This window comes from Nanorana parkeri, unplaced genomic scaffold (genome assembly GCF_000935625.1).
Source record: "Nanorana parkeri isolate BGI_ZX_2015 unplaced genomic scaffold, ASM93562v1 scaffold802, whole genome shotgun sequence".
NCBI classification, from domain to species: Eukaryota; Metazoa; Chordata; class Amphibia; order Anura; family Dicroglossidae; genus Nanorana; species Nanorana parkeri.
Genome location: NW_017307070.1, coordinates 127,809 through 143,106, shown reverse-complemented (window position 1 = coordinate 143,106; position 15,298 = coordinate 127,809). Strand labels below are relative to the sequence as shown.

At 48.4% G+C, this 15,298-nt stretch overlaps 1 protein-coding gene across 1 annotated transcript in view; it reads right to left on the bottom strand.

The window, feature by feature from the left end:
* Positions 1-1,743: 1,743 nt before the first annotated feature.
* The window catches only part of SRPRA (SRP receptor alpha subunit), a 16,380-nt gene continuing 2,825 nt past the window's right edge, over positions 1,744-15,298 (bottom strand). Inside the window, exons 4-14 of the mRNA XM_018564977.1 lie at positions 13,903-14,070; positions 11,449-11,605; positions 10,423-10,585; positions 9,201-9,340; positions 8,634-8,752; positions 5,059-5,145; positions 4,217-4,389; positions 3,862-4,075; positions 2,389-2,543; positions 2,163-2,261; positions 1,744-2,061 (exon numbers count right to left, since the gene is read on the bottom strand). Of these exons, the coding sequence (XP_018420479.1) occupies positions 1,933-2,061; positions 2,163-2,261; positions 2,389-2,543; positions 3,862-4,075; positions 4,217-4,389; positions 5,059-5,145; positions 8,634-8,752; positions 9,201-9,340; positions 10,423-10,585; positions 11,449-11,605; positions 13,903-14,070 (1,604 nt within the window). The 3' untranslated portion in view covers positions 1,744-1,932. The remainder of the gene's footprint in view (positions 2,062-2,162; positions 2,262-2,388; positions 2,544-3,861; positions 4,076-4,216; positions 4,390-5,058; positions 5,146-8,633; positions 8,753-9,200; positions 9,341-10,422; positions 10,586-11,448; positions 11,606-13,902; positions 14,071-15,298) is intronic.

Below are 15,298 nucleotides of genomic sequence, written 5' to 3'. Positions count from 1 at the left end.
GTCCACACGCGGGTCATGTGGCCATTTTCTAACCTGAACCCATTATAACCAAGCCCATCAATGAATTCGTTGACTAGACAGCATCGCCCCTTCATCCTACTAGCCCACAAAATGACCGGAGGGTGACAGGTGCCCTAAAAGGATGGGAGAGGAAGGGGGAGGTTGCAGTTTCCTGTAGCAGCAAAATAAAGATGCATATACAATCAGCGCCATCTGCTGGCAACATGTGATATCACATCCTCTGCCTGGAGTTCTTGTCCAGCCATGGCTTGCTAATAGAGGAGACGCCACATTTCTGGCTCTTTCCATAGGTAGTGCTTTCAGTATACAACAACACGGGCCGGGACTAACCATGTGATAGCGTAGGGAAAGGGTTAGACCCGGGGTCTCAAACCTCCGGCCCTCCAGCTGTGGTGAAACTACAAATCCCATGATGCGTCGGGAGTCGTGGCTGGGAGAATCTTGCAATGCCTCATGGGATTTGTAGTTCCACCACAGCTGGAGGGCCAGAGGTTTGAGACCCCCCCCTGGGTTAGACCCTCTGTCAATTTCTGTGTTCCTGTTGCAGTAAGAGGTGAAATCCCCCCAGAGGGACGCAGTACAGCAAGAGAGACAATTTCTCCAGGACAGTCTGTTGCTGTCCATGCTCCTGTGAAGGAGATTTCACTTCCTGTCCAGGGACATGTTTCAGAGAGGACAGGAAGTGACACGCAATCGCCCCTAATAGGAGAGATTGCATTAAACACTGACAGAAGCTGTAACCCTCCTTCACTCTATCAACTAAAAACATTGTGCCTGAAGTTGGTCTTTATTATCATTCCGCACAGGAGCGAAGAAGCTGAACGTCCTCTTTCTCAGTAACATAAGGCAGCTCTATCAGGAATATTACAGCTCCCCCGCCCCCCGAAGACAGACTAATGGCGGTTCTCTAAGGAGGCGATCACCGGGCGTGAGGACTGCAAGCACCAGCAATGAAAACAGGAAATGTGCGCACGCTCCTTGGACCGGGGAAAATTTAAAGGAGAACTATGAGGGGCGTGCTTTTCCCTCAGCCTCATAGTTCTAGCCGACCTGTGACAATGAGACTGTCACAGGTCGGCTCAGTAGATCGGGAGGTGAGGGAACACATACCGGCGTTCGCTCACTTCTCCATACTGTCACGGCTCTCTGCCATGACAGGGGAGGGGCTGGATTCCCCACTCCCCGCTCCGATCTGCCAACGCTGACTGGCGGAATGGACGGGGGAGGGGGCGGGTACAGCTGGCTCTGCCTCTATATAGGTATAGACATAATTGCGCGAGCTGTAGCTCCCTATATACTGAGCCTAGGGTGACGGGAGGACGCTAGTTTGTGTCCTCCCGTTACCCTAAGGAGAACTATGGGGAAAAGCCTTAACCATATAGTTCTCCTTTAATGACCAATCAGCAATGCAGGAGCTCTAAGTCCCAGCATGCACAGCAAGCCTCTGGCAGCAAGGACATGCAAGCACTTGTAGGGCCCATTCACATTGATGCAATACAGTGACGCACAGTGAGGGATTAAACCGCTATGAACACAACTACAGTAACTGGGATACTACCCGCACTGCACCCCATTGTAATGCTGTACGCTGCAGTGGGGCAAGTTTAAAAAATAATAAATAACATAAAAAATTGTCTTTTTTAGGATGCGTTAAGGTGGGCCCCCCTAACGCACAACAACCCGGGTCGTTAATGCAGAGCATAGTGTGAATGGTGCCTAGAGGATGCACGTTTGCATGTCCTTGCATGACAGCTTCTAGGAACTGCTCTCACAGTTCAGGCGGATGGAGGGGAGTCGCTCAGCAGAGACAGAAAGATTTCTCGCTTTACCGTTAACATGGCAGCGCTGCGGGGAGGAGGGGCCAAGGAATTCTTAACACTCTAATGGCGAGATTCTCTGCAGGAGAAGCCGTTAGGCCTTCATCAGCGCAGCCACCACGGCCTTGGCGTTCAGGCTGCGCAGGTCGCAGTAAGTCTGCCCGGTGCCCACAAACACAATGGGCTGCCCCGTGATGTACGTCATAGAGATGGCGGCTCCCACCTGAAGAAGGGAACAAAAGCACGGCCAATCAGAACCCCCGACATCACACGGAGGAAACCATTCAGACAAATGGGAGCGAAATTCAATGACGTTTTAGCTACCTTATCGTCAATGGTGTCGAATTTGGTGAGCACGATGCCATCGATGAGCCGCGGCTTCTCGGTCATAGAGTGGTCAGCCAATGCCTTGTTGAATTTTACCTTTAGGGGATTAGAAAATTAAAAAAAGTTTCCATCATAAACGTCTGTTTTCAATGCTCAAAACAAAAATTGCCAAAAATAATGTAAATCGCACACAGAATTACCCTGAGAAACATTTTTAAGCTGCCGTGATGTCACTACAAGCCCCCCATTCTCCCACGAACAGCACGAGGTCGGGCATATTGACAGCGATCAGCTTGGCCAGCGCAGTCATCAGAGGTGCATTGTCCTGCATGCGGCCCGCTGTGTCCACCAGCACCACGTCGAAGCTCTGATTCCGAGCTGAGAGGGTGGAAAGGAAAGTAAACAGAGTAGTGGAGATTAGACAGCAACCTGGAACCGAACCTGGAAGTGACGCTGTATGACGATGCAGCAATGTAGGACGTTTTGGGGGGTTTATATGTTTTGGATTTGTTTTAGATAAAAGTATTTATGACAAGCTAATTGTATTTGACCAAGCTGGTCACACCGTGTCTGTATGGAGCTGGCTTTGTACACAGGGGGCAGTCATGGTGGGACAGAAAAGGGTCTTCAAACTGTGACCACAAGGAGGGGAGAGCACAATTGTCTACAATGTCTTTGTATGATGGAGTAATAACAGAACTGGAGACACCTGAACTCCATCATTTGGAGGGGGCGTCCACATACTTCTGGCCACATAGCTAGGTGTGATGGTCAGATGTCCACAAACCTCCGGCCATATGATGTCTATCAGTTTATTACATATGCAGCTTCTGCTTCCTGCTCAGTGATTGCACGGGTCATTGGGGTTTATTCACTGAAAACAGACGATGGACACCAAGCAAGGTCTGCGTATTTAGTGTGGGTCCCTTCCCTATTGCTAATCGTCCAAGGGCCTGTAGCACACCTTACCGGAACCCCCATACGTATTTGTGGGTGCTCGCAATGACTGCGGATGGCGCCGCATTCAGCATAGTCTTGTGTAGAAACGTCACCAGCGCAACGGAGACTTAAACGTCAGTGCAAATCCATTTGTTGATGTCAGTCATCGCTCATCGAGTGTCATCAAGCGCTTTCGGGGCCACGCAGGGTCCCCTCCATCAGGTTTAGAGTAAATATATGTTGTTTACTCTGAGCCTGATGAAGGGGACCCTGCGTGGCATTTGGATTTGCACTGACATTTAAGTCTCTTCCCCATTGCTGACACGCTGCATGGACTTCTGTAGTGCGGGGGGGGATAGGGGTGATGTGATCATCCTGCCAGCGAGATCCCAGGAGCACCATATAGCCCAAATCTTGTGCGCAGACACTGCAGCGCGGCGCAGGATCCTCTTCTCATGAGATTCGGGCCGTTCACAAGATGAAGGATGGTGACATCACCCTCGCCTGGACATCGCAGGCTAATCTCCTGTTTTGTGTTTCCAGATCCTGCACATCACACAGTACAGGGAAAGGGGGCCCGTCTGGTATGCTGTATGGGGGCCCCATTCTTTCTATTAGCGGCCGGACCTTCAGTGTAATAGATAATACAAGAGCGCGCACAGCCAAAATGGAGCCGCGTAATCAATATTTCGACAATCATTATCAGAATCTCACTTTAATATGTCAGAACGTCAGTAGGGCGCCGCGCTCAGCTTACCGTAAGATATGGACTCCATGGCGATGCCGGCCGCGTCTTTGCCGTATCCCTTCTCGTAGAGCTGCACCATGGTGCGCCCGCTGTGCTCCTCGGGAGGGTGCAAAGAATTAAGGCGTCTGGTGTGTGTGCGCAGTTGCTCCACCGCCCCGGCTCGGAATGTGTCACAAGCTGCTATGAGCACGCTAAAACCGTTCTCAATCAGCCAGAAGGAGATCTGCGGGGGAGGGGAAGATGTCAAAGGGGGGAAACAACTACCTCCAATAAGGATCAGGCGATACCCGCTGCACGGTCCATCATCATTCATCAGCAACATCCAGCGTACGCACGCCACCGGCTGCCGCTCCCATACACTTACTTTGGCCAGGTTGGTGGATTTCCCCACTCCGTTCACCCCGCAGAAAGTGATGACGTAAGGGCGGCGCAGGCGCTGGGACTCCATCACGTCGCGCAGGACGTCCACGCGTCGCTTTGGCTGCAAGATCTGCACCAGGGACTCCTGCAAGGCCTGCTTGACAGCCGAGGTCACAGCTACAGACACGGAAGAAACACGTCACGGGTCAGCTACAGGGGGGGGGCGTTAACAGCGGGTGACACGGAAAATACTGCTCAAGGCAGAACTCCCCCACAAATTCATGTACCTCTATATTTATTAACACATCATTCGTTTATATAAAAACAGTACAAGTACCTGAACAGTACCCTGCACAGCAGAGCTCAAGCTGGGGTAAGGTGAAGCAGCACAAGGAGCCAATCAGTTGTGCTGCAGCGCTCATGTGCTAACAAAAGGAACATGCTGATTAGGAGAAGAGAGCAGAGAAACAGGGAGATGAGCTCATCAGTCAGCTGCTTCTCCTGTGAGTGTTACTGCGGAACAGAAAAATCAGGTCTGGAGCCCTGCAGAGCTGTGCAAATCCCAGGACTGCATGGATTAAAACACAAATCCTTTGTCAGGAATCACAGCTCTCTTGTATGTGTATCTCATCTCCGTATTTAGCAGTTTTATTAGAATTCAGCTTTCACTATACAGACTGGTAAATATGCACCCGTCCCACACCATACAGGTTTGGGTGGGGTGGGGTTGGGGTGTAACTATTAGCATTGCATTACAACATACTATGCTACATGCATACCTGGAACCTCCCGAATCAGTTCCGTCACCACCACCGAACAAAAACCTTAGAGGAACTTGACACTTACTGGAGAAAGTTCCCATCACTTTTCCTTCCAGTCTCTTCGCCACCGAGTCGCAGAGCCGCAACGCGATATCGGCCGCCACATTCTTGGCTGCGGGGGAAATACGGAAGGATCAGAAACGCATGCTGTGTGCCTCCGATGCGTTTGACACTTTAAACCGCCATGTCCAATCTTATTTTTATTGAGATCCGCTTCTGTTATATAATGTACAATCTGATATAATGTACAATCTGTTACAATACATAGCAGGGATGCGCCGATACGTTTGGCATTTTCATGAGAACTACCAGGGTTGCACATGACACTAAACAAAAATGTATCAGTACCTGTATATGTGAGGACTTGGAATGTATCAGTACTTGTATCTGTGAGGACTTGGAATGTATCAGTTCTTGTATCTGTGAGTTCTTGGAATGTATCAGTACCTGTATATGTGAGGACTTGGAATGTATCAGTTCTTGTATCTGTGAGTACTTGGAATGTATCAGTACCTGTATATGTGAGGACTTGGAATGTATCAGTACTTGTATCTGTGAGGACTTGGACGAGTAGCAGTACTTGTAAAAATGGTATCGGTGCATCCCTTATCTTCTTATATCATCCCTATATGTTTATAAAAACAAAATCATACATTAAAAAAGGGAGAACTATGAGGGAGTGATTACCTCTCATCCTCATAGTTCGAGCCGATCTGTGACAATGAGACTGTCACAGGTCGGCTCAATAGATCGGGAGGTGAGCGAACACATACCGTCACTTACACAATTCTCGATCATGTCCCTGCAGAGGGTGGTGACTGTCAGTCACGGCTCCCCACAGTGATTCCCTCTTCCCCACTCCGATCTGCCAGCGCTGACTGGCGGATCGGACGGGGGAGGGGGCGGGTACAGCTGGCTCTGCCTCTAGATAGGCAGAGCCAGCTGCCACTCACGCAGCTGGGTAGATCTCGACAGCATTGTCGGGATCCGTCCCGTCTGTGGTGGTCTCAGTATACAGCGAGCTGTAGCCCACGATATACTGAGTTTTGGGTGACGGGAGGATGTTAGTATATGTCTTCACGTAACCCTTAGGAGAACTATAGGGGGAAAACACTGACTCCATAGTACTCTTTAACCCCTTTGTGACGGGAGACGTACAGTGTACGTCTTGTCACTTTGTGCCTATATGACTGGCCACGTACACTGTACGTGACGAGTTATATCAGGCTTTGTAATGCTGGTATTTGCTGATTCTCAGCATTTAACAGTCATTCATTAATGTCTCAGTATTGAGGCATTAATTAATGAAAGAATGAAGCCGTTACATGCAAATAGAGGACCGCAATTTGCGATCCCGTATTTGACAGCTCAAAATAGCAGAGAGGCAGCAGTGACTCACCTCACCTCTTTGTTATTTGTTTTGACAGCTCGAGAGCCCGATGTTTGGATACATTTCACTGAAAGGATACAATGTATATATGTTGAATGAAATGTATCAGTTCTGATCGTCTAGGCACGATCAAAGAGCTTTTAGTGAGATCTGAATCTGACTAAAGTCAGGATCAGTCTCTAAGGTTATTATTAGCTGTTCCTAAGTTTGGATCAGCCTAATAGCCAAACATAAAATAAAAAAGTTAACAAGCTGTCATAGTGATTGCTTGATATAAACTGACAAGAAAAAATTTACAAAGTATAAAAAAATAAAAATAAAGTGTAAAACAAAATAAGGAAAATATAAATTATATATAAATATATTTTTTATACTATAATTAATATAAAAAAATTCTAAAAAAAAAAAATAATAATCAAAACTTGTGAAAAAAGTGTTTTCTTCTAGTTTTTTTCCTCATTTTTTTTTATTTTATTCAAACTAAGTGAGGGGCTAGGTACACATATGTGATATAATTATATAGCCCTATCTGTCCTCTAAAAAACTATATATAATATGTGTGGGTACTTTTATTTAGAAAGTATATTACTGTTGTGGAAGAATCACACAGCAAAAATGTAAAAAATGTGTCAGTCATTTATGAACAGAACCTGAAAACTAGCTCAGTCATGAAGGGGTTAAAACAGAGATGTACAAATCCCGGGAGCTCCGTGTGCTCCCTACAAATGACAGCGGCCTCCTAACTTTTACATTGTTCTCTAGTCTAGTCCTGGAGCTGGAAAAGTATCTGTACTTGTGCCGAGTCCGGTACTTGGTATCGGTGCATCCCTAATACCCTAATAGATAGTTTTCTGTTCAGGAGTTTAGTTGTGTATTTTATATATGAATTGAAGCAATATAGGAATTCATGTTTACAACCATTTCTGTCTCAGTTTAAAAGGGAGAACTATGGGGTCAGGGCTTTTCCCCATAGTTCTCCTTAGGGTAACGGTAGGACACAAACTAGCGTCCTCCCCTCATCCTAAGCTCAGTATATAGGGAGCTACAGCTCGCGGTATACTGAGACCGCCGCAGCTGAAGTGGATCCCGACAATTATGTCTGGATCCGCCCAGCTGCGTGAGTGACAGCTGGCTCTGCCTATCTAGAGGCAGAGCCAGCTGTACCCGCCCCATCGCCCGTCCGATCCGCCAGTCAGCGCTGGCGGAGCGGGGAGAGGGGAATCCAGCCCCTCCCCCGTCACGGCAGAGAGCCGTGACAGGATAGAGAGGTGAGCGAACGCCGGTATGTGTTCGCTCACTTCCCGATCTACTGAGCCGAAAAGCACTCACCTCATAGTTCTCCTTTAAAGACCTTTGGATCACCCTGCACACGTGGGATGTATTATGCTTTATTGTTATGAACTAATACCAATATTTTCACTTCCTAGATTTTTGGTTTGGCGCTCTCCTTAGAGACTTTGTACATAAGAATCTTCAACGCTGGGTCCCTTCATTAGGGGTACCCTGTTTTTCTCGGGAGCATATTCACTTAAGCCATTGCACCCTGTATGAATGTGACTGACCTACTGATAACGCCGGCACTCCAAGTAACGAATCAATGGCGTCTCACAGGATCCCCTTCATCAGGCAAAATCATTTTTACATGATGAAGGGGATCCTGGGAGACCCCGAAATGTTGCTTTTTGACGCATTGTGCTATAAACAGACGCCATTGATTCATTACTTGGCGTGCCGGTGTCTATGTTATTCTGTGATTATAGACGGTTGCCGTCCGTTGACTGCCGCAGCACCCGTCTTATAAGGAACAGCGGTTTTGAGTGCGATGGGTTCTTGGACTGTGACCTACTGATAAGTCGCATTAAGCACCTCGTTTATACTCCCTCATGACAGCATTCCATTGCCCGGGCATGTGGCCAACAAGGCACTGGTCACTTGCTTTTTGCCAGAGGATCCTGTGGTAGTTCTGCAGGAGCCACTGAACAATTCTAAGGTTTTCTCTCAACTCCTTGTCCTGTGACTACTCTAAACATTAGGATTTCTCATTCAAATCCAGTGACAAAGATCACCAGGACAAATAGAGAGGGTACGTCTTCCCAAGCGGCCACACAGACAGCTTTAGATATTGTTTAATATGTATGGAAGCCTAAAGCAATCAGTCTAGGACCAGAAGAGCAATATATACATTTTACTGCCATGTCTGTGTCACACACCTATGAGATGATCCTTCATCTTCTCCAGAACAGGCTCCATGTCATCCAGACTCAGGCTCTTGGCCCCCACCAGGCCTTTCAGCATCCCAAACATTCCACCAAAGCTGCTCTTCTTGGTGCTAGGGGGAAAGAGAAATAGAGGTCACCCAACATCACCCAGTGTCACGCTGGTAGTAGAGGTCACCCAGTGTCACGCTGGTAGTAGAGGTCACCCAGTGTCACGCTGGTAGGAGAGGTCACCCAGTGTCACGCTGGTAGGAGAGGTCACCGAGTGTCACGCTGGTAGGAGAGGTCACCCAGTGTCAAGCTGGTAGGAGAGGTCACCCAGTGTCACGCTGGTAGGAGAGGTCACCCAGTGTCACGCAGGTAGGAGAGGTCACCCAGTGTCACGCTGGTAGGAGAGGTCACCCAGTGTCACGCTGGTAGGAGAGGTCACCCAGTGTCACGCTGGTAGGAGAGGTCACCCAGTGTCACGCTGGTAGGAGAGGTCACCCAGTGTCACGCAGGTAGGAGAGGTCACCCAGTGTCACGCTGGTAGGAGAGGTCACCCAACCTCTCCCTCAGTACCTGGGCTTGGCTGGAGCTGTAGTGCTGGTTCTAACGGCAGGAACGTCCTCCTCTTCTTCTTCTTCCTCCTCCTCTTCTTCCTCCTCCTCACTGCTTTCGCACTCCACATCTGGGAGGTTCCCCACCATCCGGCCTGACCTCTGGAAGGACATGCACATTTCATTGGAAAATTAAATCTATTCCATGCAGAGAGCAACCAATGAGGTTGTCAGCTGTTCTGTATTGTATCTGTTCACATCACTCTTATTACTGCAAACTGATCCTGCTTAGCTCGCTTTCTTGTCATCTCACAAAAGAAGATCCGCTATATTATTTAGGATTCAGTTATTTAGGATTCAGTTTTCATTAACACAGCTGAGGGGTGAAGAAGGTTACCCGGGGACTGGGGAGGGTGCCCAATGGAGAACAGTTCCCAGGGGCAGATAGGGGACCCAACAAGAGGACGTCGGCCTGAAGCTCGGGAGGTCACCTGACAAATGAAGGTTCCCCGTGGATCGGGAGGTCTGTCAGTGGAGGAAGGTTCCCTCGGGGGCTGGGAGGTGTTGGTGGCAGAACAAGGCTCCCCCAGGGCTCGGAAAGGTCAACTGACACAGGAAGTTTCTCCTTGAACCCAGGAGTTCAGGCAGAAAAAGGTTCTTCTGGGTGCCCACAGTGCTGCAAGGCAGAAGCGCTAATCACTATGCCGCTTTCCTTGTGTTCTCGGGTTAGAAGTAAAGGCCTTCTCATTTTGACTGGTTGGTCTTCTCGTTTGGACTTTTTGATCCCTCTGACCCAGTGACCTGGCCGGGAATCAAACCGGGGACATGCTAGGTAGAAGAGGGGCTGGCGTACAGCTTTTTTGGTTTGCCAGGGTCCCAATCTCCTGTAGTGGCAGCGTAACCTGACTGTTACTGAATTCCTGTGCCCCTCAATGGACGATAAAGAAAACAAATCAGGGCTGATTAATAAAACAGAAGCATATGTGGAGCAGCTGCCAGAGCAGCCAATTAGGTCTTATCTTTCAAGTGAATCTAGCAATGCGATTGGCTGCCATGGAAAAACCTATCCAGATTTCTTTACTCCGATGTCTGTATACAGCACCCACTGAAGTGTAATCTGCTTTGAAGGAAGGCGATTGAGTGCTCCGGTCAATGCGTTCCACCAACATCTCAATTCTCTGCCACAGCTACAATGCACACATACAGACATACACACACACACACACACACACACACACACTTACCAGAGCCAACAGGTCTTCATCCAGGACCACCAGCTCCTCGGTGTTGCCATTGATGGAGGGTTTGCTGAAATCTAATTCTTTGGCATTCACATGCCCACCTACCCACACTCGGGGCTTCTTCCCCTTTTCCTTTTCTTTTTGAGACTCAGGCTTTGGGGATTTGCTGCAAGAAAAGAAAATGAAGTCAGCTCTGGACTCGTACATACGACATAATATGTTCCAAGGACCTCTAACAGACAAGAGCTTTACTGCTTTGCCCCTCGGGGTACTTGCCTCATTCACCTTACCCTTAGAATGCATACATCTCTACAATCGAAATGCTATGATGCTAGGGCCACAGTGCCCATCCTGGGTCCGCTTGTCTGGTTACCATGCCACATGGAAGGGAGCTAAGACGGGTGGGCACAGCCCAAAGCATTACCACTTGATGCAATAAGGTGACCTAGATGCGCATCCGAAATATGATGTGTACGGTTTCAGCCAGTGACTGATATGTTATTTTCACCAGGACCGATTTATGTTGCTGTACCGCTGAGCCTCAGTGAAGTTTGACTCGTTTTAAGAATTTGCTAACTTTAATGACATGTATGCTCATACATTACAAATGTGAATCAGTAGACTGCCTGCGTGCGGTCCTTATTCTTTTGTGCTACATGCAAATGTCTGCTTGTCATTTTGTTCAATAAACACGGATTTAAAAAAAAAAAAAACAGACAAGAGCTTTGCGCGGTCTTATGTAGATCAGAAACGAGGTCATTCTGAAGCTTTGCTGAGGTACGTCATCAGACAGATTGATGGGGCAATGAGAGGCGGCTCATAGACAAACATTTTAAGGGTGCTTCTCCTGACTGCACAGAAAAGAAAGGTGTTCCAGAATGTAAAACACACAGAAAACATGAAATGTCTAGACCAGACCGCAGCACTAGAACCCTCGTGTGGTTCAGGTGAAATTTGATTTCCAGTTGACCTTTATGTGACATTTGCAGGTCAGCCGCAGCTATAGAGCAGATTGTCACGTTCCCTCACCTGGCTTTATCTCCCCCTTTCATCATCTTCTTAAAGAACGCCTCTCGCTTCCGCTGCATGGCTTCATCCGAGGTCAGTTCCTCCTTCTCCGCAGGGACTTGCGGGGTACTGGCTTTACCTCCTTTATTAGGTGGAGAGATGACTTCTGGTGCTGTATCTGGTGCAGTATCTGGAGAGAGAGAGAGAAGCTCAGCATGACACAGTAATGGATGACAGGAAGGTCCCATCTACTGCGGGTCTGACAATCATTATACTGATTGTGACGGACCCCCGGTACTCAGGATGAGTATGTCCGCCGCTGTATTCTTCCTTGCTCAGGAGATATTGCAACCCGCTGATCTTTAGCTCCCAGTTTCCCCAGTCACTAGTCGAGACCCGAGTGTAGGGTGAAACAAACTCGGATTTATTGAGCAACTGTGCAGCCTTTTATACAGAAAGTGATCAGAGAAAACTATAATCCCATCACATCCCCCTTCCCCTCCCTGAACATTCTGTCTGCACAACACCACAGGGTCCCACCTGCTAAAGAGGAGCTCCAGACAGCCGTAGCAGGAGCCTGGCCAGAATGTCATTGTCCCGAGCTCCTTCAGAGTACAAAGGGAGATAACAAGGGATGGTGCTGACAGTCTTTTAATAAACAGGTTACACAGCATATAAAGAACATAGGGCTGAGGAGCGCAACTACCTGGTGATGACAATATACACTTATGTAAGTGGTAACTTACTTACAGTTGGGGTGTGTCAATCAATATATCTGGATGTCCCGCGTAGATGGGCGCCAGGGGTCTGCCGTTTCTAGTGGTGACAAGTGAAGGACGGATGACCCCTGAACCGTAGTTGCGGTGAACGGATGCAGGCACACGTACCCGGCTGGCCAGGCAGGACACGTACTCGGCAGGCCTGGCCAGCCAGGATACGTGTGCCTGCATCCGTTCACCGTTATTGCAAGTTCATCACCAGGTAGTTGCGCTCCTCAGCCCTTTGTTCTTTATTGGTTTGTGATCTACAGGGTTCCTCTCCCTGCATTGGAGGAGCACAGCACACCATTCTTTAACATTCACTTTTCCGGAGTGTGTCCTTCTCACAGTAGTGCGCTTTAACATTCGTTTTTTTGCTAGGTTACACAGCCTAACGCTCTTAAACATAACCCAACACACATTGAACTCATAAAACTGATTACCATGTCATCACACTGACATCTTGCCAATCTGACCAATCTAAAAAAAAAACACCACCATCGTTAAAGTGTTTGAGAGACGCCATTCGTGGCTGAGTGGGCTGGAGAGACGTACCTGGAGCGGAGCAGTCGAGCTAATAATAGGGCGGCCTGGCCTTTTTAATTGGACACCCCTAAAGCTGTACTGTGCCCATCCCATTGGAAGGAGGCCCTGGGCAGATACAGAGCTACTGGTGGCATTTTAACTCCATGCTGGACCGGCACTCCTGGGTCCATGGGCAGCATAGAGAACTCTAGGCAGGCCTGCTCACCCTTCTGTCCCCACAACCTACTGATCTAAAAACATCCATCATATATGTCAAAGATGAAGTATCAGTTTAAAAGGAGAACTATGAGGGGGGGGGTGCTTTTCACTCACCTCATAGTTCTAGCCGACCTGTGACAATGAGACTGTCACAGGTCGGCTCAATAGATCGGGAGGTGAGCGAACACATACCGGCGTTCGCTCACCTCTCGATCCTGTCACAGCTCTCTGCCGTGACAGGGGAGGGGCTGGATTCCCCTCTCACATCGCTGACTGGCGGAACGGACGGGGAAGGGTACAGCTGGCTCTGCCTCTAGATAGGCAGAACCAGCTGTCAGTCAAGCAGCTGGGCGGATCCCGGCACAATTGTCGGGATCTGCTTCAGCCGCGGCGTCTCAGTATATAGTGTGCTACAGCTCGCGGTATACTGAGCCTAGGGTTACCCTGAGAACTATGGGGAAAAGCCCTGACCCCATAGTCCTCCTTTAAAGCTGAACACAGATCAGGGACCGCCCAACCCCCTCCCCTAAGACTGTATCCCCCCTCTAGCTAATTGCGCCCGTGGAATAAATTAGGAAATTAATTAATTAAATGGCCTGAAATTTTGCAATCTGAAGATCTACAACAGATCGTTTCTAAAGAGATCTTTTAGAAGATCTCAGTCCCGGAGGATCGGACGGGGGGGGGATCCCTGCAGGGAGCGGTGAGTAACAGTGACAGATAGATCGAGAAGTGAGGGAACGCCGGTATGTGTTCGCTCACCTCCCGATCAACTGAGACAACCGGTGACAGTCTCATTGTCACAGGTCGGCTAGAACTATGAGGTGAGTGAAAATCACTCGCCTCATAGTTCTCCTTTAATAGGAGTGGTTTGGGTTCGGTGCTGGGCCCCAAAGACACATACCGCACACACAGGGAAGCGCTGCCTATACAGAGACGATACTATACGGAGCATTGCACGCCCTCCACTCACTCTCCTTCCTGGAAGCCTTGTTTTTTTTGTTGTTCTCCTTGGTCTTGTCCCCCGGCTTCTCAATCATGGACTTCACCGTCTTCTTCGATTTCTCTGACTGTTCGAACGTCTTCATGGCGGCAGTGGGGCGAGCTTTCCTGCTCCCCTCAGCTGCCCTGTGGAGAAAACACTTCGATTAGTCACACACAATAATAGATACGTGTTCTGGATGGAAACCTAAATAGTAAAGTCCGTCGCCGGCACACCGTGGTTCAATCGTAAAGCGGTGATCATGCCTGATGAAGGGACCCCGAGTGGCCCCGAAACGTTGCAATGTGACAAGATGTGTGCGCATCAATAAAACGATCAGCGCTTGAAGATTGAACCGCGGTGTGCTGGTGACATACTTTACTATATGGAGTTGAAGCGGCGCCATCCGCAGTCACCACACCACCCACCACAATGGACATACCAGTAAGGAGTGCGGTGGGATTCTTCTGCATTCTGGATGGAAACCGGTCACCCCGAGTACCAGGATGATGCAACTTTATAGTCTTATTAATATGAAATATGCAACTGAAGAGTTTCCAACACGTGTATAAGACGCATTTATCAGGAATGTCCGGCCTACGCTGAGGATAAAAGGACAACCGCCCACCAGCAAAAAATAAACTCAGAGAGAGAAAAGAAAATTCTAATTCGTTACAAGTTTCAGAAATATCTGCTGCACCAGAGGAGCTTACACTCTAATGCTACGCGGGATGATTGTTGGCGCTCGGAGCCATGGAGCGAGTATCAGCAAAACAGCAGAATTCGTTAAATGTTCAGGAGCGGCTCATTGTTAAATGTTTAAAGACCGGACTGTCAGCCGAAAATCTGGGTCTGAACGTGCGAATTGTGGCTGTCAGCGACTAGTCAATGTTAGGGCAGAACGGGGGAGGGGCAAGACTGGTACAAGACAACAGAAGGGTAACAGTGCCGTGTCAGATTCCTCGCATCACCTTTCATCATCTCGTGGAGTCACCAGGCGGCCCAACGAAGTACTGATGGGGGTCATAATAATCTGGCCTCTCAGTGTATAACGCAGTTGTGTAGTGATGTAGACACAGGCAGAGATATCCTCCGACTTCCTGTTGTGGCCACAGGACAGGAAGTTGAGGGAGATCTCCCCAATGTCACACATGCTGTATGACAAGGACCAAAAACTGTGATGGGTTTTATTAATTCCCTTCTCTACCCAACACAAAGCAAGTTTTGGCTTTAGATACACGCTGAGGATTCACAGAGAACTTTATAAACCAAAAGATAAAAGCAGAGAGAGATTTGCTGATATCAGACAGGATTACTAACGAGTCTAAAGAAATGATAAATACAGAAAACAAAAACAGGGATTCAAAATAAACACACAAATCTAACT